This window comes from Caenorhabditis remanei, chromosome V, assembly GCF_010183535.1.
Source record: "Caenorhabditis remanei strain PX506 chromosome V, whole genome shotgun sequence".
Classification (NCBI taxonomy): domain Eukaryota; kingdom Metazoa; phylum Nematoda; class Chromadorea; order Rhabditida; family Rhabditidae; genus Caenorhabditis; species Caenorhabditis remanei.
This window is the reverse complement of record NC_071332.1, coordinates 3,710,178-3,726,929: the sequence shown is the minus strand read 5'-3', so window position 1 is coordinate 3,726,929 and position 16,752 is coordinate 3,710,178. Positions and strand designations below refer to the sequence as shown.

General features: G+C 39.7%; 3 protein-coding genes across 3 annotated transcripts; 1 reads left to right on the top strand and 2 right to left on the bottom strand.

Annotated features, from left to right (window-relative positions):
• Positions 1 to 1,312: 1,312 nt before the first annotated feature.
• GCK72_017094 (uncharacterized protein) lies at positions 1,313 to 4,804 on the top strand (the record flags this gene model as incomplete). The annotated part of the gene is made up of 3 exons (XM_053731883.1): positions 1,313 to 1,448; positions 2,613 to 3,047; positions 4,383 to 4,804. 3 exons carry the CDS (start codon positions 1,313 to 1,315, stop codon positions 4,802 to 4,804), a joined length of 993 nt encoding a protein of 330 aa, XP_053580796.1.
• GCK72_017095 (uncharacterized protein) lies at positions 4,348 to 4,698 on the bottom strand (the record flags this gene model as incomplete). The annotated part of the gene is made up of 1 exon (XM_053731884.1): positions 4,348 to 4,698. The coding sequence occupies one exon, from the start codon at positions 4,696 to 4,698 to the stop codon at positions 4,348 to 4,350; it is 351 nt and encodes a 116-aa protein (XP_053580797.1).
• Positions 4,805 to 6,397: 1,593 nt separating the features above from the next.
• On the bottom strand, positions 6,398 to 8,358 carry GCK72_017093 (uncharacterized protein; the record flags this gene model as incomplete). The annotated part of the gene is made up of 4 exons (XM_003091048.2): positions 6,398 to 6,441; positions 6,507 to 6,651; positions 7,976 to 8,112; positions 8,226 to 8,358. The coding sequence occupies 4 exons, from the start codon at positions 8,356 to 8,358 to the stop codon at positions 6,398 to 6,400; spliced, it is 459 nt and encodes a 152-aa protein (XP_003091096.2).
• Between the last annotated feature and the right edge of the window lie 8,394 nt (positions 8,359 to 16,752).

The window sequence follows — 16,752 nt, the reverse complement described above, 5'->3', positions numbered from 1 at the left end:
TAGGGGATGGAAACATGCTTTTATGGAAATTACGTATTCGATTTCATATATTCGTCACAAAAAATTGTGAAAAAGTGAGCCGTATATACCGTCCGGAGAATTCCGGACTGCTGTAACACAAACTCTCCGGAATTCTCCGGACGGTATATACGGCTCACTTTTTCACAATTTTTTGTGACGAATATATGAAATCGAATACGTAATTTCCATAAAAGCATGTTTCCATCCCCTAAAAGCATGTCTCCACCGACTTATAGTCCATTTTCTCATTTCACACATCTCTTCAACACATAGCGCCCCGGCGGCGGCGGCCTCTCTCTCTCTCTCGCCTCCTCCCCTCTTCTACCACCTCCCGCACATCTTTCTCAATGCCGTGAATGGTGCAGGTGGTTGCAGGATAGAATGTCGTGGAACTACTCTGGGGTTCAATCCCTCCATGACTGTTTCATTTTTTTCTTTTTTCATATCTTTCCCAACTGTTAAACCTTCTTCCCCATTTTTTAAACAGCTAAAAAAAATTTTGAACACCTCCTTCCCCCTCTTACTCCAAAATTTCTGCTTGAACACATGCTTCCTCCGGAGCTCCGGAGACGTTTCAGGGACTGGTCCCGAACACATAAAATCATGCAAAAATACATTTTCTGCTTCTAAAGTGTCCGTATCCCCCGGTTTCACAACATGATTCGAATCGTGCGAATGCGTTCGGTAGAGCGCGCTTACCTATTTTTGTCAGCGTTTGTAGAAAAGGGGACTTTTTGTCATTTTTATGCGATTTTGAAGGTTTTTTATCAGCAAAAAGTCAATTTTCAGTGGTTTTCAATCTGAAATCCAATTTCTCAGTTTTCAGTACATTTTTGTTGCTGTTACAAGAATTTTTGGGCTAAAAATCCGGAATATTTTAAATTTTTTCCATTAAAACAGCGAATTTGCGTTGAAAACCCCGATATTTTTAACTGTCCGTATTTCTCTTTAGTTCCGGAACGTCTCCCCGGTTTCAAAACGCCCCAAGACCCCATATCGTGCGAATTCTCACGTTTCCAATGGCTTCTCCACCTCAATTGACATTCATTCACTGTTTTTCTTCCCCCTTGCCTATTCTAATAATTCCTTCTCAATTTCGGGATAATCTCTCTCTCTCTGCGCCATTTGATGACGTTCGGCTTAAACACCACTCATAGTTATTTCTGTATCTCTATCTCCCACCTGTCATCCTCCGTCGCCTCCTCTCTTCCAGTCGACACTCTTCTCCATTTCCAGCACTGACTTGTACTACTCGGCACTCGGTTGCCTCTACTCGCCGGCTGCTGACGAAATGGAAGTGATGGGAACTACGGCGAAGAGAAAAACGCCGGTTCGACTGAATGTCTATGATATGTATTGGCTGAATGACTACGCCTCCAACATCGGTGTCGGCATCTTTCATTCGGGCATCGAGATTTTTGGTGTTGGTGAGTTTGAAAATATGAAAATTGCGATATTTTAGCCTTAAAATGGTGAAAAACTGGCTGAAATTGCGTTGAAAATGAGGTGAAATCAAAATTGGCTCAAAATTCTCCAATTTTTTAGCTGAAAATTGCGATTTTAAGCCAAGAATTACGATTTTAAGCCGAAAATAGCAATAAAAAGCATTCATATAGATTGAAAATGGTCTAATTGTTAAAATTGTTAGGTAAAAGGATGGAAATGTATAAAAATAGAAGAAAATCGAAGAAAAAAGTTTTTTGTTTTTGAATGTTTGAATGTTTTTTCAAAAAACATTCAAAATATACGAAAAACGCCAAAGAATGGCCGACTGGCGCACCTTCGACGCGTTTTTAGTCTCTGAACTTTATCCGACAAACGCGCCTCAGGCACTCCAGCCTTGGACGCGTTTTCCGTTTAGAAGACGCGTCAAAGACGCACCAGCCCTCAAAATTTCACTTCTGAAATTCGAGATTTTTCGATTCTATGCATGAAAACTGCGCTATTCTGAAATTTAGAACTTTTAGAGCAGAAAAAACTGAAAATTGTGGAATTTCGAACCGAAAACTTGTTTCAGCAGAATTTTCAGATTTTCTTGATTTTAAATGTCAAAAACTTTAAAAAGAAGCTTTCTAGCGGAAAAAAAAACTGAAAATTCGCTATTTTTATTACAAAAATCGAAGAAAGTTGTTCGGATTTTATAGAAAACGAGCATCGAGCGATTTTCTGTTGAAAAAATTTATTTTGAAAACTATCTCAATTTTCGAATTCAACGTGTCTGGAATTGAAAATTCCTATGTTGAATGCTCATTTTTATTAATTTGAAGCAGATTTTCATTAAAAATCGCAAAAATCACTTTTCTAACATTATATGCACGCTTCTTACAACCGCCCTCCACCGAAACCGAAGAAAATAGTGTGCGAAATTGAGAGAGGCTGAGAAATAGAGACATTTTTCAAGAGGATTTCGGTGGGGCGCAGTTGTATCAGCTCGGCACAGTTCCTAAAACCGCGCTCCACCGAGTTGCCCGTGAAAAATGTCTCATTTTCTCTGAGTCTCTCAATTTCGCTCGCTATTTTCATCGGTTTCGGTAGAGCGCGGTTGTAAGAACTGTAATTTTGCTCTTCCAATCATCTCTTCTTTTTTGCAGAATACGCATACGGAGGTCACCCGTACCAATTCTCGGGAGTCTTTGAAAACTCGCCACAAGACGCCGAAGAGCTCGGCGACACATTCAAATTCAAAGAGTCGATTGTCGTTGGGGAGACGGATCAAAGCAGTTCAGAAATCCGTCGTCTCATCAAACAACTCGGCGACGAATTCCGCGGCGATCGCTATCATCTGATATCTCGAAATTGTAATCATTTTAGTGCGGTGCTCGCGCGTAAACTGACTGGAAAAGAAATTCCCGGATGGATTAACCGGCTGGCGAATCTGAGTGGAAGTATTCCGTTCCTTGAGAAATGTATTCCACAGGAATGGTTGACTCCGATTGTGTTACAAGCGTCTGTCGACGAGAAGAAGCGAGGATCCGTCGATTCGGCTGAAGAGGCGACAGAGAAACTTGTGGTGAGATCGTTGAATGGTTAGTAATTGGAGAGTTTGGAGTTATGGGAGGCGTCAGAAGAAGGCCCCGCCGACATTTCACAACTAAGACGTTTCGGAACCATAAAACTACAATAGTTTAACCAATTTTTGTTTAAAAATGGGTGAGATAACTTTTTCTTCTATCTTAATGTGGTACACTCAAAATTTTTAACTGATCCAAATATGCTAATGCGGTGCGGTTGCGAAACGTCTTGGTTGCGAAGTGTCGTAGTTGCGAAATTTCGCGGAGCACAGAAGAAGACGTGCTCCAACTTAGATCGGTTTTCGTTATAATTTCTGAAATGTAAACATGCCGATTAGACAAGGAAGCTAATCCTAGTTAAATCGGGATTGCTCACCCATACATTGACTACATTCCTAGATTATTATCGAAACTCTGAAGAAGACAAATTTTGAGATTCGGACGTCTTGAAACGGGGACGTTTTGCAATTGTAAACGGAAATTCCGTTACGGAATGTTTTTCCTTAGATTCGAGAGTTTCGGAACGGCTGATTTTGAATTTCTATAGTTTCGATATGTCCCGATTACGGAACAGCATTTTCAGCTCCCGATTCTACGAATTCAAAGTTTTGTTTACAGTTTTGTAGCTGAAATTTTTGCAAAAACTTCTTTTAAGTGAAATTTCAAGAAAATTCATAATTTTTTCTGATTTTTTAGCTGATTTTTAAGCTATTTTTGACAAAAATTAGTGATTTTCATTCAGATCTGTCGAAAGTTCCATTTTTAACCGGGTTTTGCAATTTTTCACAAAAGTCCGATTTTAGTTATTTTTCACGCGAAAAAGTTGGGTTCTTAAACCCACGTTCAGTCAACTTGCTTAATACGGAATGTTATGGGCTGAAAAATATACCGAAATGTAGATCTCGGCGAGTTCTATGTCTGATACTTACAACGGGCCGTAAGTCGAATTGTTAATGTGCCGCGGGCCGGACCAGGCCCCGCCCTCGATACATTAACGATCCGACATCCAGCTCTGATCAGCTCACAGACGTAGAACTCGCCGAGATCTACATTTTGGTATATTTTTCAGCCCATAACATTCCGTATTAAGCAAGTTGACTAAACATGTGTTTAAGGGCCCAACTTTTTCGCGTGAAGAAGAACTAAAATCGGACTTTTGTGAAAAATTGCAAAACCCGGTCAAAAATGGAACTTTCGACAGATGTGAATGAAAAATATTACAATTTTCAGTTAAAAATGGGTAAAAATCTGAAAAAAAAACAGAAATTTCACTGAAAAATTCGTTTTTTTTAGTGAAAGAGGCTAATGAAGCTGCTTATCTATAATTGAAAATCTCGTTTTCTTTTCCAGACTCGCGTACGACAATAATCGATAATCGAACCGCCAATGGTGCCATCATAATGTCAACGTCCTCATCAGCAAATTCTGATCGTATCTGTATGTCTCCATCATCTTCTTCTTCCTCTTCATCTTCATCTTCCGCCGCCTCCTCCTGTGATACACTTGAATACGACGATCGTCTTATCATGAGAACCTCCTCATCCCAATACCCGAATGAGAAGAAGTCTCGAAGCAACTCACCGCCCATCTTTCGCTTCTGGAACACTATCAAGAATACGATTAACGGCGGTGCGGCGCCACTGCCGACTGGTACCGCGACGGTCATTCCGGCGTCGGCGGCGTCGAGTATTGGGAAGGCGAGCAGTCCGAGTAATGGGACGGGTAATGGACTTGGAGGAGGAGGTGGAGGAAAGTATTCTTCTGATTGTTAGAAAGGTAAGGACGCTCTATTGAGAATATGGAGGAAATAGTGTGGAGAGTGGAGAGACGCAGACAGTTATTAGCGTTTTTGACTTATTTTCGCTATTTTTCAAAAGTTTTTTTGTGAATTATTATGAAAAACAGCGAAAATAAGCCAAAAAAGGTGAAAATTTGAGTCGGCGCTAGACAAAACTCTGCGTCTCTCTCCTCGATACTCTCTCGTTTGCGGTGGAGCGCGGTTGTAAGAACTGTGTCGAGCTAATAGAATTGAATCAATGATCGTGAGAGTTCGGTAGAGCGCGCTTGCCTATTTTTGGACGGAGCTAGTAGAAAAAAGGAATTTTTTGTCATTTTTATGTGAATTTAAAGGTTTTTTATCAGCAAAACGTCAATTTTCAGCGATTATCAATGGGAAAATCTAATTTTTACAGTTTTCAGTACATTTTTGTTACTTTTACAAGAATTTTTGGCCGAAAAATCCTTAAATTTTGAAATTTTTCCATTAAAACAGCGAATTTGTGTTGAAAACACCCGAAATTTTTCAATTTGAAATTTTCTTCAAAAATCCTTATTTTTCAAAGAAAAAGTTTTGATTTAATCACATTTTAATTGAAATTTTTGAATAGAAACAGGTTTTTTGTCAATTTCGGAAGAATTTTGAGGAAAAATCCTTCAAAAATCAAGTTTTTAGTAGTAAAAACCTCAATTTTAGACAATTTTAAGGACCGGCTTCAAAAAATGAACCATTTTTTTGAATTTTTTTTGAATGTTTTATCGAAAAAGTAAACACTTTTGATGATTTTCAGAATGTCTTCTAATTCTGATTGATAGTCGAAAATTTGATTTTTTTTTCGAGAAAAAAATGCTTTTTTTTGCTGAAATTTTGAGAAAAATCACTGTTTTCAGCCGATTTTCAGTCAAAAATTATAGAGAAAGACCTCCAAAATTGCTATTATTTTTAGTAGTATTTTCATTTGAATTTTCTGCATTTTCAGCAATTTTCAAGCTTTTTCTTCCAGAATTCCAGAATCCCCTCGTCGAGAAGTCGTGTCCAAAACTCCAATCAACTATTCAGCTGCTCCATTTCCACTCAACAATGCTGAAACTCGTCATTCTCGCTCCGATTCTTCTCATCATAAACATATATGACCTTCTTTTTTTTGCCTTAAATTCTTCCCTTTCTGAACAATCCGAGGTATCAAAATTTTCAAAAAATTTCATAAATTTATTGTATAAATTTCTTTTTTTTTCTCCTGCCCCAACTCTCAAATGGTTCCTTTTCTCTGTGTAACATCGTCGTCGGATAGTGTTGTTTTGTTGTGTTTTATGGCGTTTTCTTGCCGTTTTTCATCGATTTTTTTTGTCAATTTTTATCCAATTTTTTTTCATTTTCGTCGGTCCTCAAAAAATCTGTATTTCCCATCCCCCACACTGCTCATCACCTCTTCACCCCAATCACCCCATTTGCCTTAATTTTCGGAGACCCCAAACACTTCAAAATCTTGCATTTTTGTCCCTATTTATGTATCTATTATCCCAGGAAAGAATTTGTGATATTTATATTTTTTCTTTCAGAAAAAATTCACATCTCTCAGAACTGTTGTTCACTCTTTCGGCGTCTCGCACAACTTGTCTCGTTTGCGTCTCGCTGAAAGAAAAAAGAAAGAAATTGAAAAATTTTCAAATTTTCGCAAAAAAAGGACAGGGTCTCACTTGGAAACGCATTGTGAGCTCGCAGAAAATCGGGGTCATGATGCATTTGATCCACCATCTTCTCGAGGAAGACGGCAAAAATCGTGTAGTCCACGATGAGTTTACTGATTTCTTCTTTTAGTTTATCGCTCGAGTGCTCTCGAGCCTGAAAAATTAGCAATGCAAATTTATTTGAATGTGGTGGGAATCGAACCCCTGACCTTTTGAACCATAGGCGAACCTCTTAGCCACTAAGCCACCACAGGTGAACCGCTGGGAATCCTATGTGTGAAAGTGCCAGAATAGCGCCCTATATGTGTCCTCAAATGAAACGTGGACCGCGCGTGTGGCGTATATGTGTGGTCGTCTTTTCTGTGTACTGGCCGCGCGTGCACCCATTTGGCTCCCATATACGTTCCATGTATGGTCCATATTTGAGGGTGGCGGCCGGCCGCCGCAACGACACTCCGGAATTACACGTGGGCGTGTTGTTTACCGTAAATCGACGCGACATTTTTTTCTATAAGTCCGGGCCCATTTTCTCCGTTTCTCGAAGTTTTCACCTATTTTCTTCATTCTTTTTGCACAAAACAGATAATGGCAAACTTCAAAAATAAAAATAAAGCTATTTAAACTTACGAAAACTTATTTTTTTCAATACAAAAGTTGTTATTTTCTCAATAAACTTAAATTTTAGCTTTTTGTCGAGAAATTCGAGTCATGTGTTTTTCTTTACTTCGGTATGATAAGAAATTATATTTTTTCAGATGGATTTAAAGGTAAGAAGGTAAGTATTTGTCATACCGAAGTAAAGTCAAAATACCGGACTTCGAATTTCGTCGGCGGGTTTTTTTTCAGAGTTCAAAGAAAAGCTCGAACATCAAAAATTGTTTTATAACCGCCAAGCTAACCTATAATATTTATATGAAATCGTATGTGATTTTCAATTTTTCATGAAGTATTGCCATTATCTGTTTGAAAAATGAAGAACTTCGAGAAAGAACGGAGAAAATGTACAAGTCCGAGAAATGGAAAGTGAACAAGTTGAAAAAAGGAATAGTGAAACAACATAATAACATTACATACCTATCATAACAATGAATTAGGCCTTTCTAGTGTTTCATACAGAATAATCAACCAAATGTGATTGGTAGAATTAATGCTGATTATGCTATCCATATGCGTTCCATATGCGCCCCACGTTTTCGGCCGACCGCGCGTGGATCCATATGGGCACATATAGGGCCCAACCCTCATTCTTTTTAGCCACATATTCGCCACCGCGCGGTTCCATATGTGTTCCCCAGCGGTTCACCTGTGACCGATGCTCCTGCTGCGGCCGCAGCTTCTTATATAGAAAGTCAATTATCATTTCTCAGCGACACATTGGCCGAGTGGTTAAGAGGCGCCACTATTAATCAAAAGGTTTTTGGTTCGATTCCCTCTACCCTCAATTCGTTTTTTCTTCTTTTGTATACTTTTGTATTCACCTTCTTCAACGTCTCAATGGCGGGAATCAACTGGAAGTGAAGATCCATGATCGATTCGCACAATGGGACAGATCCATAGAGTGGACCGAGTTTGTCCGTCCATTCCGCCAGTCTCTTTTCGTCCACTTTTACAGTGTCTGAAAGACAAAAGGAGGTGGGGTGGTTACTCAGAGGGGTGTGGCCTAGTGTTATTGGTTTTTTTCAGGACAAAAATAGACAAAAAGTTGTATAGCCAATTAACACTACTCACCACCAATTCGTTTCATTCGCTTCTCGACACTATCCTCACGCGTGTACTGCGGCAGGCTAATGCTCTCGATGGACGACTTCGAAGAGCAATCGGAATGAGCCGACGACGATGATGATGAGGATGAAGCAGTCATTTCTGTAATGGGGGCTCTTTTCTATAGGAGCGGGGAGTCATTTGATGGTGGCGACGGGGACAGAGACCGATTTTTCATTTCTCCCTTGTTTTTTCGTCAGGGTGTTATTACGCTGGTCTTTGTCGCCATGTTTCAGATTCTTTTTTTTTTTAGTCTGTAGAGCAAGAAGCACCTAGCATCATGTTGACTGCGTAGCGATTATGGATTATAGATACGGAGTGAAATTTTGTTTTTCTAGAAGTTGACGATGAGTATGCTAAAAATATATGGACCTTAGGTCAGATCAGGCTCCGCCTATTTAAGGGAAACACTGAGAGAGCTGTAACTTGCTCCATAGGCTACATGGCAAGCTAATTTTTGGTAGGGATTTTAGATTAGCTCTATATGTAAGTTCTGGCAAAGTTTTGTGTCAAACTATTCACCAGTCGGTTCACGTCGCCTAACGGCGACTAAACCTCCTTTTCTACACCACCCTTCTACTTGTTACAGCGCCTGCGGCGCTTCCCCAACGGTTGAGACTATCGAGGTCTTAGAATTCTCTCCAACTCATGGATCGTAATATTTTTCTTAACTTGTTAGTAGTTTCTTAGCTGTGAGCAGACGGTTCCGGAAAAACACAATTGTCAAATCTCTACTTTTCTGATTCGATTTCGTTCCCTTAATCGTCCATTTTTTCTAAATCTAGTGATAAGAAAAAATCTTCCACGTCCCCACATGGGACACATCCAACTAATTACAGTCAACTTTGCCTAACTTGGCAGATCGGATTCCTAAACGCATTCACCTACATCATTTGAAAACCAAAAGTAGCCGTGAAATATAGCGCCTCGCAGTATGGATTAACTTGATCCATCCTTCCTATGTAGTGAGGATCTGGTTGTGCATCAGTAGCACCTACTGGAGAAACAGCTCGTTGACGTGCCGACTTCCGAACTCGATGTGGTCTCCCCGTCTCTTTCATTTGAGTTACAGATGCTCTGATGGTGTTGGCTCTTGTTTTTCCGCCGTCACATCTTCGGGATCTTCTGATCGTCTGAAAGCAGCCTGGGAAATCATTGAAGTCCGTCCAGGTTTCATTTGATCTTCGGACTCATTTTTCCTGCTGATTTCCATTTGTTTGGTGTTCTGTTATAGTTCGACTGTCGACTGCTCAGTGTCAGACTGTAGAAACCGTCGGACTGATGTATCATCTGCTATAATTTTTAATCTCAAAGGTAATGAAGATCCTGACAATCTTGGGTGCCGGAGAGCTGTGCCCGACGTCTCCTTTTTGTCGATATTTTTCAACGGTTTTTTTCACCGGCTCCTATGTCATCAGCTGAGTGCCCTCGATTTCGTCAATTCTATTAAGTTCTACGCTCACATCTGAATCCGAGCTGATATCCGTACTTATATTCATCTCGTCTCTTTCTGCTGTCAGGTCAACAACATTTGCTATGGAATCCTGACAATATCGGGTCCGGATAGCTTCACCGGACGTCTTCTTCTTGCCGTTTTTCTTTGCCGATCTCTGTGTCGTGTCCTCTAGCTCATCAATTTCCCCGAGCTCCACTCTCCCATCTGATTCTGATCGATGGAACACACCTTCATCTATTTCTTCTTCTGTACTCATCAGATTTAGACCATTCAACCCAAAAGTCAGACTATCACGAAGCCGAGAAACAGCGTTCGGGGTGGAGGTGCTATCACGGGGAACAGGAGAAGCACCACCATGAGCATCCAGTGAATTATCGGCGGAAACAGTTAGTAGTTAGAAAGAAAATGATAGTTATCAGCGGTTGGAAAACAACGGATTTTACGTGGCCCATATCAGGACTTCACGCGGCTTCCGCTCGTCATATTTGAAAAATGGGAGAAGCGAAAACAGTGATGAGAAGGAGGGAAATGTTGGCCAAAATGGCTATTAATACTTTTTTTAATGTGGACCCATATGGATCCATCGCCTGTGCCTTCAAAACTGCCCGTATCTATTTGTGATACCTATCAATCTGGAAAGAAACGAAACGTTTTCAGTCCTCAATTATTTTTCTGAATCCGATGATAACAAAAAATGTTTGCCGTCCCCCTTTTTAAGAAACGGTCCGCATTTGTTCGTGACGTAGATCTCACTGGAAACAAACAACATGTTCGGAAACTTCTACTTTTCCGAACCTATCAACAAAAATTCAAAAAACTTTCTCGTCACCTGGGATCGAACTTAAAACTAACTGTAGTCAACGACGCTTAACTTGCCAGATCGGGCGCGCCGGCCGTCAACCCTCGACACGCGGCCACGGAAAACGAAGGCGAAGAAAGGAAAGAAATGACGACGCTTAGGCCGACAGTTTCACGCCACTTTTTCCGTTTTTCATTCCCCATGCTTTATCAGTGTTTTTGGCTCAGAAGGCGTAATTTTGAGAATTTTGAAAAAATAAAAAGACGGGCATCATTAAGAGAAAATTTCTGATCTTTTGGTCCAAATTTGAAGAAAATCGGTTCAGTAGGGAGGGCGGTAGGATCGGCGACAGACAAACAAACATACAGAATCTGGTGTTTGTTAATAGTAAAGATTTTGACAAAAGTTACCCTTGGTTTAGTTGTAAGAGCTAGCTAACGTTTGTAAAGACTGTAACTTTCTTTTTCGATTGTCCGAGTTCGCGGAAATTACGGACAAAGTTGGTAATTATAACAGAACTTATGATTTTTACATCCCGACCAGGCTTGGTCGGAGTCGGAGAATCGGATAATCCGATTCTCCGATTCTCCGACTTTTTTCGGAGAATTTCTCCGACGGATAATTCTCCGACTTTTTTTTTCGGAGAAATTATCCGTCGGATAATTCTCCGACTTTTCATTTCGGAGAAATTATCCGAAATTCTCCGATTCTCCGAAAAAAAAGTCGGAGAATTTCGGAGAAAACCGGAGACGACGACACTCAAAACCCTGTTTTGATGATATTTCTACTGGTAAACGCTTTTAATGTTGATAAAACATGTTTTAGAAAGGTGAATTCTCAAAAACGCAAAAGAAAATCCGTTTTAGAAGCATTTTTGGGAACATTTTTGGATTCTCCGAAATTATCCGAAATTCTCCGATTCTCCGAGAAAAAAAGTCGGAGAAAATTTCGGATATCCGAATCTCCGACTTTTTTTTTCGGAGAAAAAGTCGGATATCCGATTCTCCGACTTTTTTTTTCGGAGAATATTTCGATTCTCCGATTCTCCGAAAAATTTTCTCCGACCAAGCCTGATCCCGACCCTCCAAAAAATCTTTTTCCCATAAAAGTTGTTCAACTTTAACTATCCACCGCGCAGGCATAGGCAGACATCCCGTTTTTAAATTAAAACGACTGTGTAGATCAAACCTAGATCTTCATTTTTGTAGTTGAGAACTTTTTGATAGCTATTCACGCTTTTGAGATACACGCGCTCAAAGTTTGGGAAGAGAGAGGAGCGAGAGAGAGAGAGAGGAGACGCAGACAGTGAGACACTCTCGCTTCTCTGCGTTTCTCACTCTCCCTCTGCAATCTTCGAACGCGCGTATCTCAAAAGCGTGAATAGGTATCAAAAAGTTGTCAACTACAAAAATGTAGAGCTATTTTTGATCTACCGAAAAAATGAAAGTTTGATTAAATTGGGTGGCAGGGGGCTCCGTGACGCGCTCTCAAAGTTGACCAATTTTTGATCAATTTTCAACCGAATATTCAAAAAATAGGGGTGACCCTTCTGAAAAGACATCCCTCACTCACTTCCCTCCTTTAAGCCCCGCCCCCTCACCTCCTCTCCAAGACTTCCTCTACACACCAAGGTTTCTTTCTTTGCAAAATAATAAATATCTGCGGGGAAGTTTTCCAGAATGAAGGCGAGGGGAGGGGTCAACACGTTCCTCCTCTCACTACTTCCATAAAAAAGAGTTCTTTGAATTTTTAATGGTGAGGGTCAGGGTATACACGTAGATGAGGTGGTGCACATTTTTATTTCTTCAACTTTTTTTTTTTTTGGAAATTTTTATTTCCGAAATTGAGAGACCCTTGGCACTTCAAACATACTCGCGTACATAAATATGAAATTGAGAGAAACGGAGAAAATGTTGTGAAGTGAATACCTTTTGAGCTTTTTTTATTTTTATGAAGGCTGGCGCGCCTTTGACGCGCTATGACAAGATCTACTGGAGTAGTGTATTTGTTCATTTTTGGTAGCCTAGAACTTTTAAATTCTGACAATTTAGTCACTCAGATGTCTTTTTCTGTAAAAATTGAGTATTCCTTACTTTCTGAGTTTTTTTTTATTTGAAAAAATCAGAAAAAAAAGCTTTTCTTGCTTTTGCTCCAAGTTTGTGCCTGTCTGAACGTATCAAAAATATATTCATTGTGTAGATCAAAAATAGAGCTCCATTTTTGTAGTTGACCACTTTTTGATAACTATTCACGCTTTCGAGATATGCGTCTTTAAAGTTGGGTTGCCTACACACAGAGACGCAGAGAAAAAAGACACTCTAGCTTCTCTGCGTCTCTCCGCTCTCTCTCTCGCGTTTTGTAGTTGACAACTTTTTTGTGCGGACGCTTCTTAGATAGTTATGGTTGTCTAAATCTCAAAGTCAAATAATTTTTTTTTGAAAATTTTTTCTGAAATTTTTTTTTTGAAAGTAGTTTCTGAACCAATTCACAATATTTTTGCATCTATTTTTGTAAACGACAACTAGACTTTGATATTTGGATTTTTCGGAAAATTACACGTTTAGTTTAACTATGTAGCGGGTTACAGCAACATGATGCATCGACTGTAGTCCGCGCGGAAGTAAAGTTGGGTAGCTTTGGTAATGGTTTAGAGACTAATAAGTTGAAGTTGTCAGAAAGATATTTATATGTTTATAATGTTGAAACTTCAAGGATTCGGAAACAGTTTTCAAATTTGTTTTATCATTAAAACGAACCGAGATACGATGCTTTGAAATTTAGGATATCCAGGTGACTTCAGACGGAAAACACGTCAAAATTCAAAGTGTCGTATTTCGCTTAATTTTGACTTCTCATAAAATCTAATTATAGATTCAGAATCCTCACGTCTTCAGCTTTCCAGTCATATAAAATTTTCCCAAAAATTTCGAACATTTTTTGATTTTAAGCCAACTATAATATATCCAGGACATTACATATGGCAACATTTAGCCTTCATCGTTTTTTTTTCCTTATTTCTTCTGATTCTCTTCATCGGAATCAAAAATCAGTACATGTGCGCACATGTGTTGCCCTTGTGCTCTCTCTGCCCCCAATAAATCCCATTCTTTCAGAATCAACACCCCGTTTATCTATGCAAATGACCCTTCTCTCTCCTTTCCAATTATCCTCGTTTTATCCTTGTCTCAAAAACGGACAAAAAGGCTAAGAATGCCTAGGGGATCCCATTTTCCTTTTTTATGTCTTTTCGTTCTCATTTGAAAGACAAAATCCCAGTTCGCCGCAGCGTCTTCTAAGTGCATTTGGTGTAACAAGCAAAAAAGGAGAAGAGCCCTAATCGCATTTCGATGAGGAGCACCCCACACCGGAAATGTATTGAAATGAACATTATGAGAAAAAGGAAGTTCAGTTTTAAAAAGTGCAAAAAAGGTTTTGACCAGAGGAAAAAATTGAACCCTGGATGCGCGCGCGGCAAACAGTAGCACTACACAGGTGAACCGCTGTGGATCCTATATGTGATCGCGCGGTGGCGTATATGCAGCTAGAAAGAATCAGGGTTGTGTCCTATATGTGTCCATATGGATCCACGCGCGGTCGGCCGAAAAGCGTGTGGCGCATATGGATCGTATATGGATAGCACATCAGCATTAATTCTACCAACCGTATTTGGTTGATTATTCCGTATGAAACACTAGAAAGGCCTAATTCATTGTTGTGATTGTTATGTAATGCTATAATGTTGTTTTACTTTTCCTTTTTCAACTTGTTCACTTTCCATTTCTCGGACTTGTACATTTTCTCCGTTTTTTTCTCAAAGTTCTTCATTTTTTAACAGATAATGGCAATATTTCGTGAAAAATTGAAAACCACACAGGATTTCATATAAAAATAAAAAAATTAGATTGGCGGTTATAAAACAATAATTGATTCTTAAGCTTTTCTTTGAACTCTGAAAGAAAATGATACCCGTCGAAGAAATTCGAAGTCCGGTATTTTTACTTTACTTCGGTATGACAAATACTTACCTTCTTACCTTTAAATCCACCTGAAAAATATGATTTCTTATCATACCGAAGTGAAGCGGAACATCAGACCCGAACTTCTCAACAAAAACTTAAAATTCTAATTTCTTGAGAAAACGACAAGTTTTCTATTGAAAAAAGAAATTACCGCAAATTTAAATATTTTTATTTTTACTTTTGAAATTTGCCATTATCTGTTTTCAGCAAAAATAACTAAGAAATTCGCTGAAAAACTTCGAGGAACGGAGAAAATGGGCCCGGACTTATAAAAAATAATGTCGCGTCGATTTACGGTAAACAACACGCCCACGTGTAATTCCGGAGCGTCGTTGCGGCGGTCGGCCGCCACCCACAAATATGGATCATATATGGAACGTATATGGATGCTATATGGATGCACGCGCGGCCAGTACAAGGAAAAGACGACAGCACATATACGCCACACGCGCGGTCCACGTTTCATTTATGGACACATATAGGACGCTATATGCACACTTTCACATATAGGATCCATCGCGGTTCACCTGTGTAACCACTCGGCCACGAGGGACACAAATGTAGGTGGCGCCAAGCGATATAGATGTTTGGTGGTTTTCGCAACTTTAAGGGAACGCAGCGCTGGCGAACGTCCCCCGATGCACCATATTTGAGCTGAATGTACCGTTTTAGGGATTTACTCAATTTTTCCAGATTTTGTAGTTTAAGACAACAAGAAATGACCCAATCCCCCACACTATCCGTTCCCTGTCTCCTTATACATACATATTTTTGTGCCATTCTCTCTGTTTTTGTTATAATTGAATGAGTTTGTCAGATATCGCCCCGAGGCATTTAGTCTGTCATCACGCGGAATATCTCTTCTTCTGCCCTCTTCTTCTTCTACTCCTCTTCATCGTCGTCATTGATCATCCAGCGAAAAGGAAGCAAAAATGGAGTCGATTCTGACGAATCTCAGCTTACAGGAGGTGAGTTTATAGTGTCAAAATGTAAATTAAAGAAGAAAAAAACTATTGGCGGGAGGAGGGAATCGAACCAGGGTAGTGAGATTGATAGGGTGGCTTGCTACCAGTTGCGCCATGAGAGTGAGCCGGCGGCGCGGAAGCGAGGGCGGATATAAAGGTGGTGCGGTGGGCGCGGAATATTTTTCTTTTTTTTGTTTTTTTTGGAGAAAAAGATGAGATCATCACTTGAAAACTTGAAAACTCATCCAAAATCTATTTCCTGTCGCATCATTTGACGTGTACCATGGGGGTGGAGAATAGGTTCATTCCTCTTTTTTTTAGTAGCCTGAAAACCCCCCCCCCCCCCCCCCCACTAATCACATTTTCATTCCATTCCGTTACATTCTTCTATTCTCAGGCGGTCACCGATCCTCTTATCGTCTCCATGCTTCAAGAGCAACCGTTTCAGTTCGACGAGTCCGGAGAGGATGTACTCAATTCCACGATGGACTACTACTCGGTGAGTTTTTTGGGTTTATTTTCGGAATTGCTGGAGACGCGAAGTTTTTTTGAGTCATTTTTCTTTTACAGGCCAATTTTTCGTAGTTTTATGACCAATTAGTTATGCAAAATTGACCTAGAGTAAAAGACGCTGAGAAATCAGACAGTCTCGCTTCTCTGCGCGCTCTCTCTCTCTCTAGAACTCTCCATCCCTAAATGGGTATAACTCAAAGGCGGAGATAGCTATCAATTGGTTTTAAACACAAAAATAATTTAAACACAATAAGCTTTATTTTCTTAGTTGACAACATTTTCCTAGCTATTCTAGGTTTTTAGTTATGATAGTTCAAAGTTTGAGTACAATCCCCAGTATTGTTTGCCAAGTTCTAAAGACCGTATCTCGAAAACTTGAATAGTTATCAAAAAGTTGTTAACTAATAAAATATTGTACTTGAAATTTCCTACATTTTGTTAGTTGAAAACTTTTTTCTAGCTCTTCACCACTTTGAGATATAACGCTTCAAAATCGAGACTGTTAATTGAGAGACGCAGACAATCAGACACTCTAGCTTCTCTGCACCCTCTTTATTTGTATCTGTATCTAAGTTGTTCAGTTTTCAAATTCCATTCAACATACCTCAAAAAAGAGACGCAGAGAAATCAGACACTCTCGCTTCTCCGCGCCCTCCAACTCTTTCGATCTTACCGTCTAATCTTGAAACGCCTGTATCTCAAAAACCTGAACAGTTATCAAAGTGTTGTTAACTAACAAAAT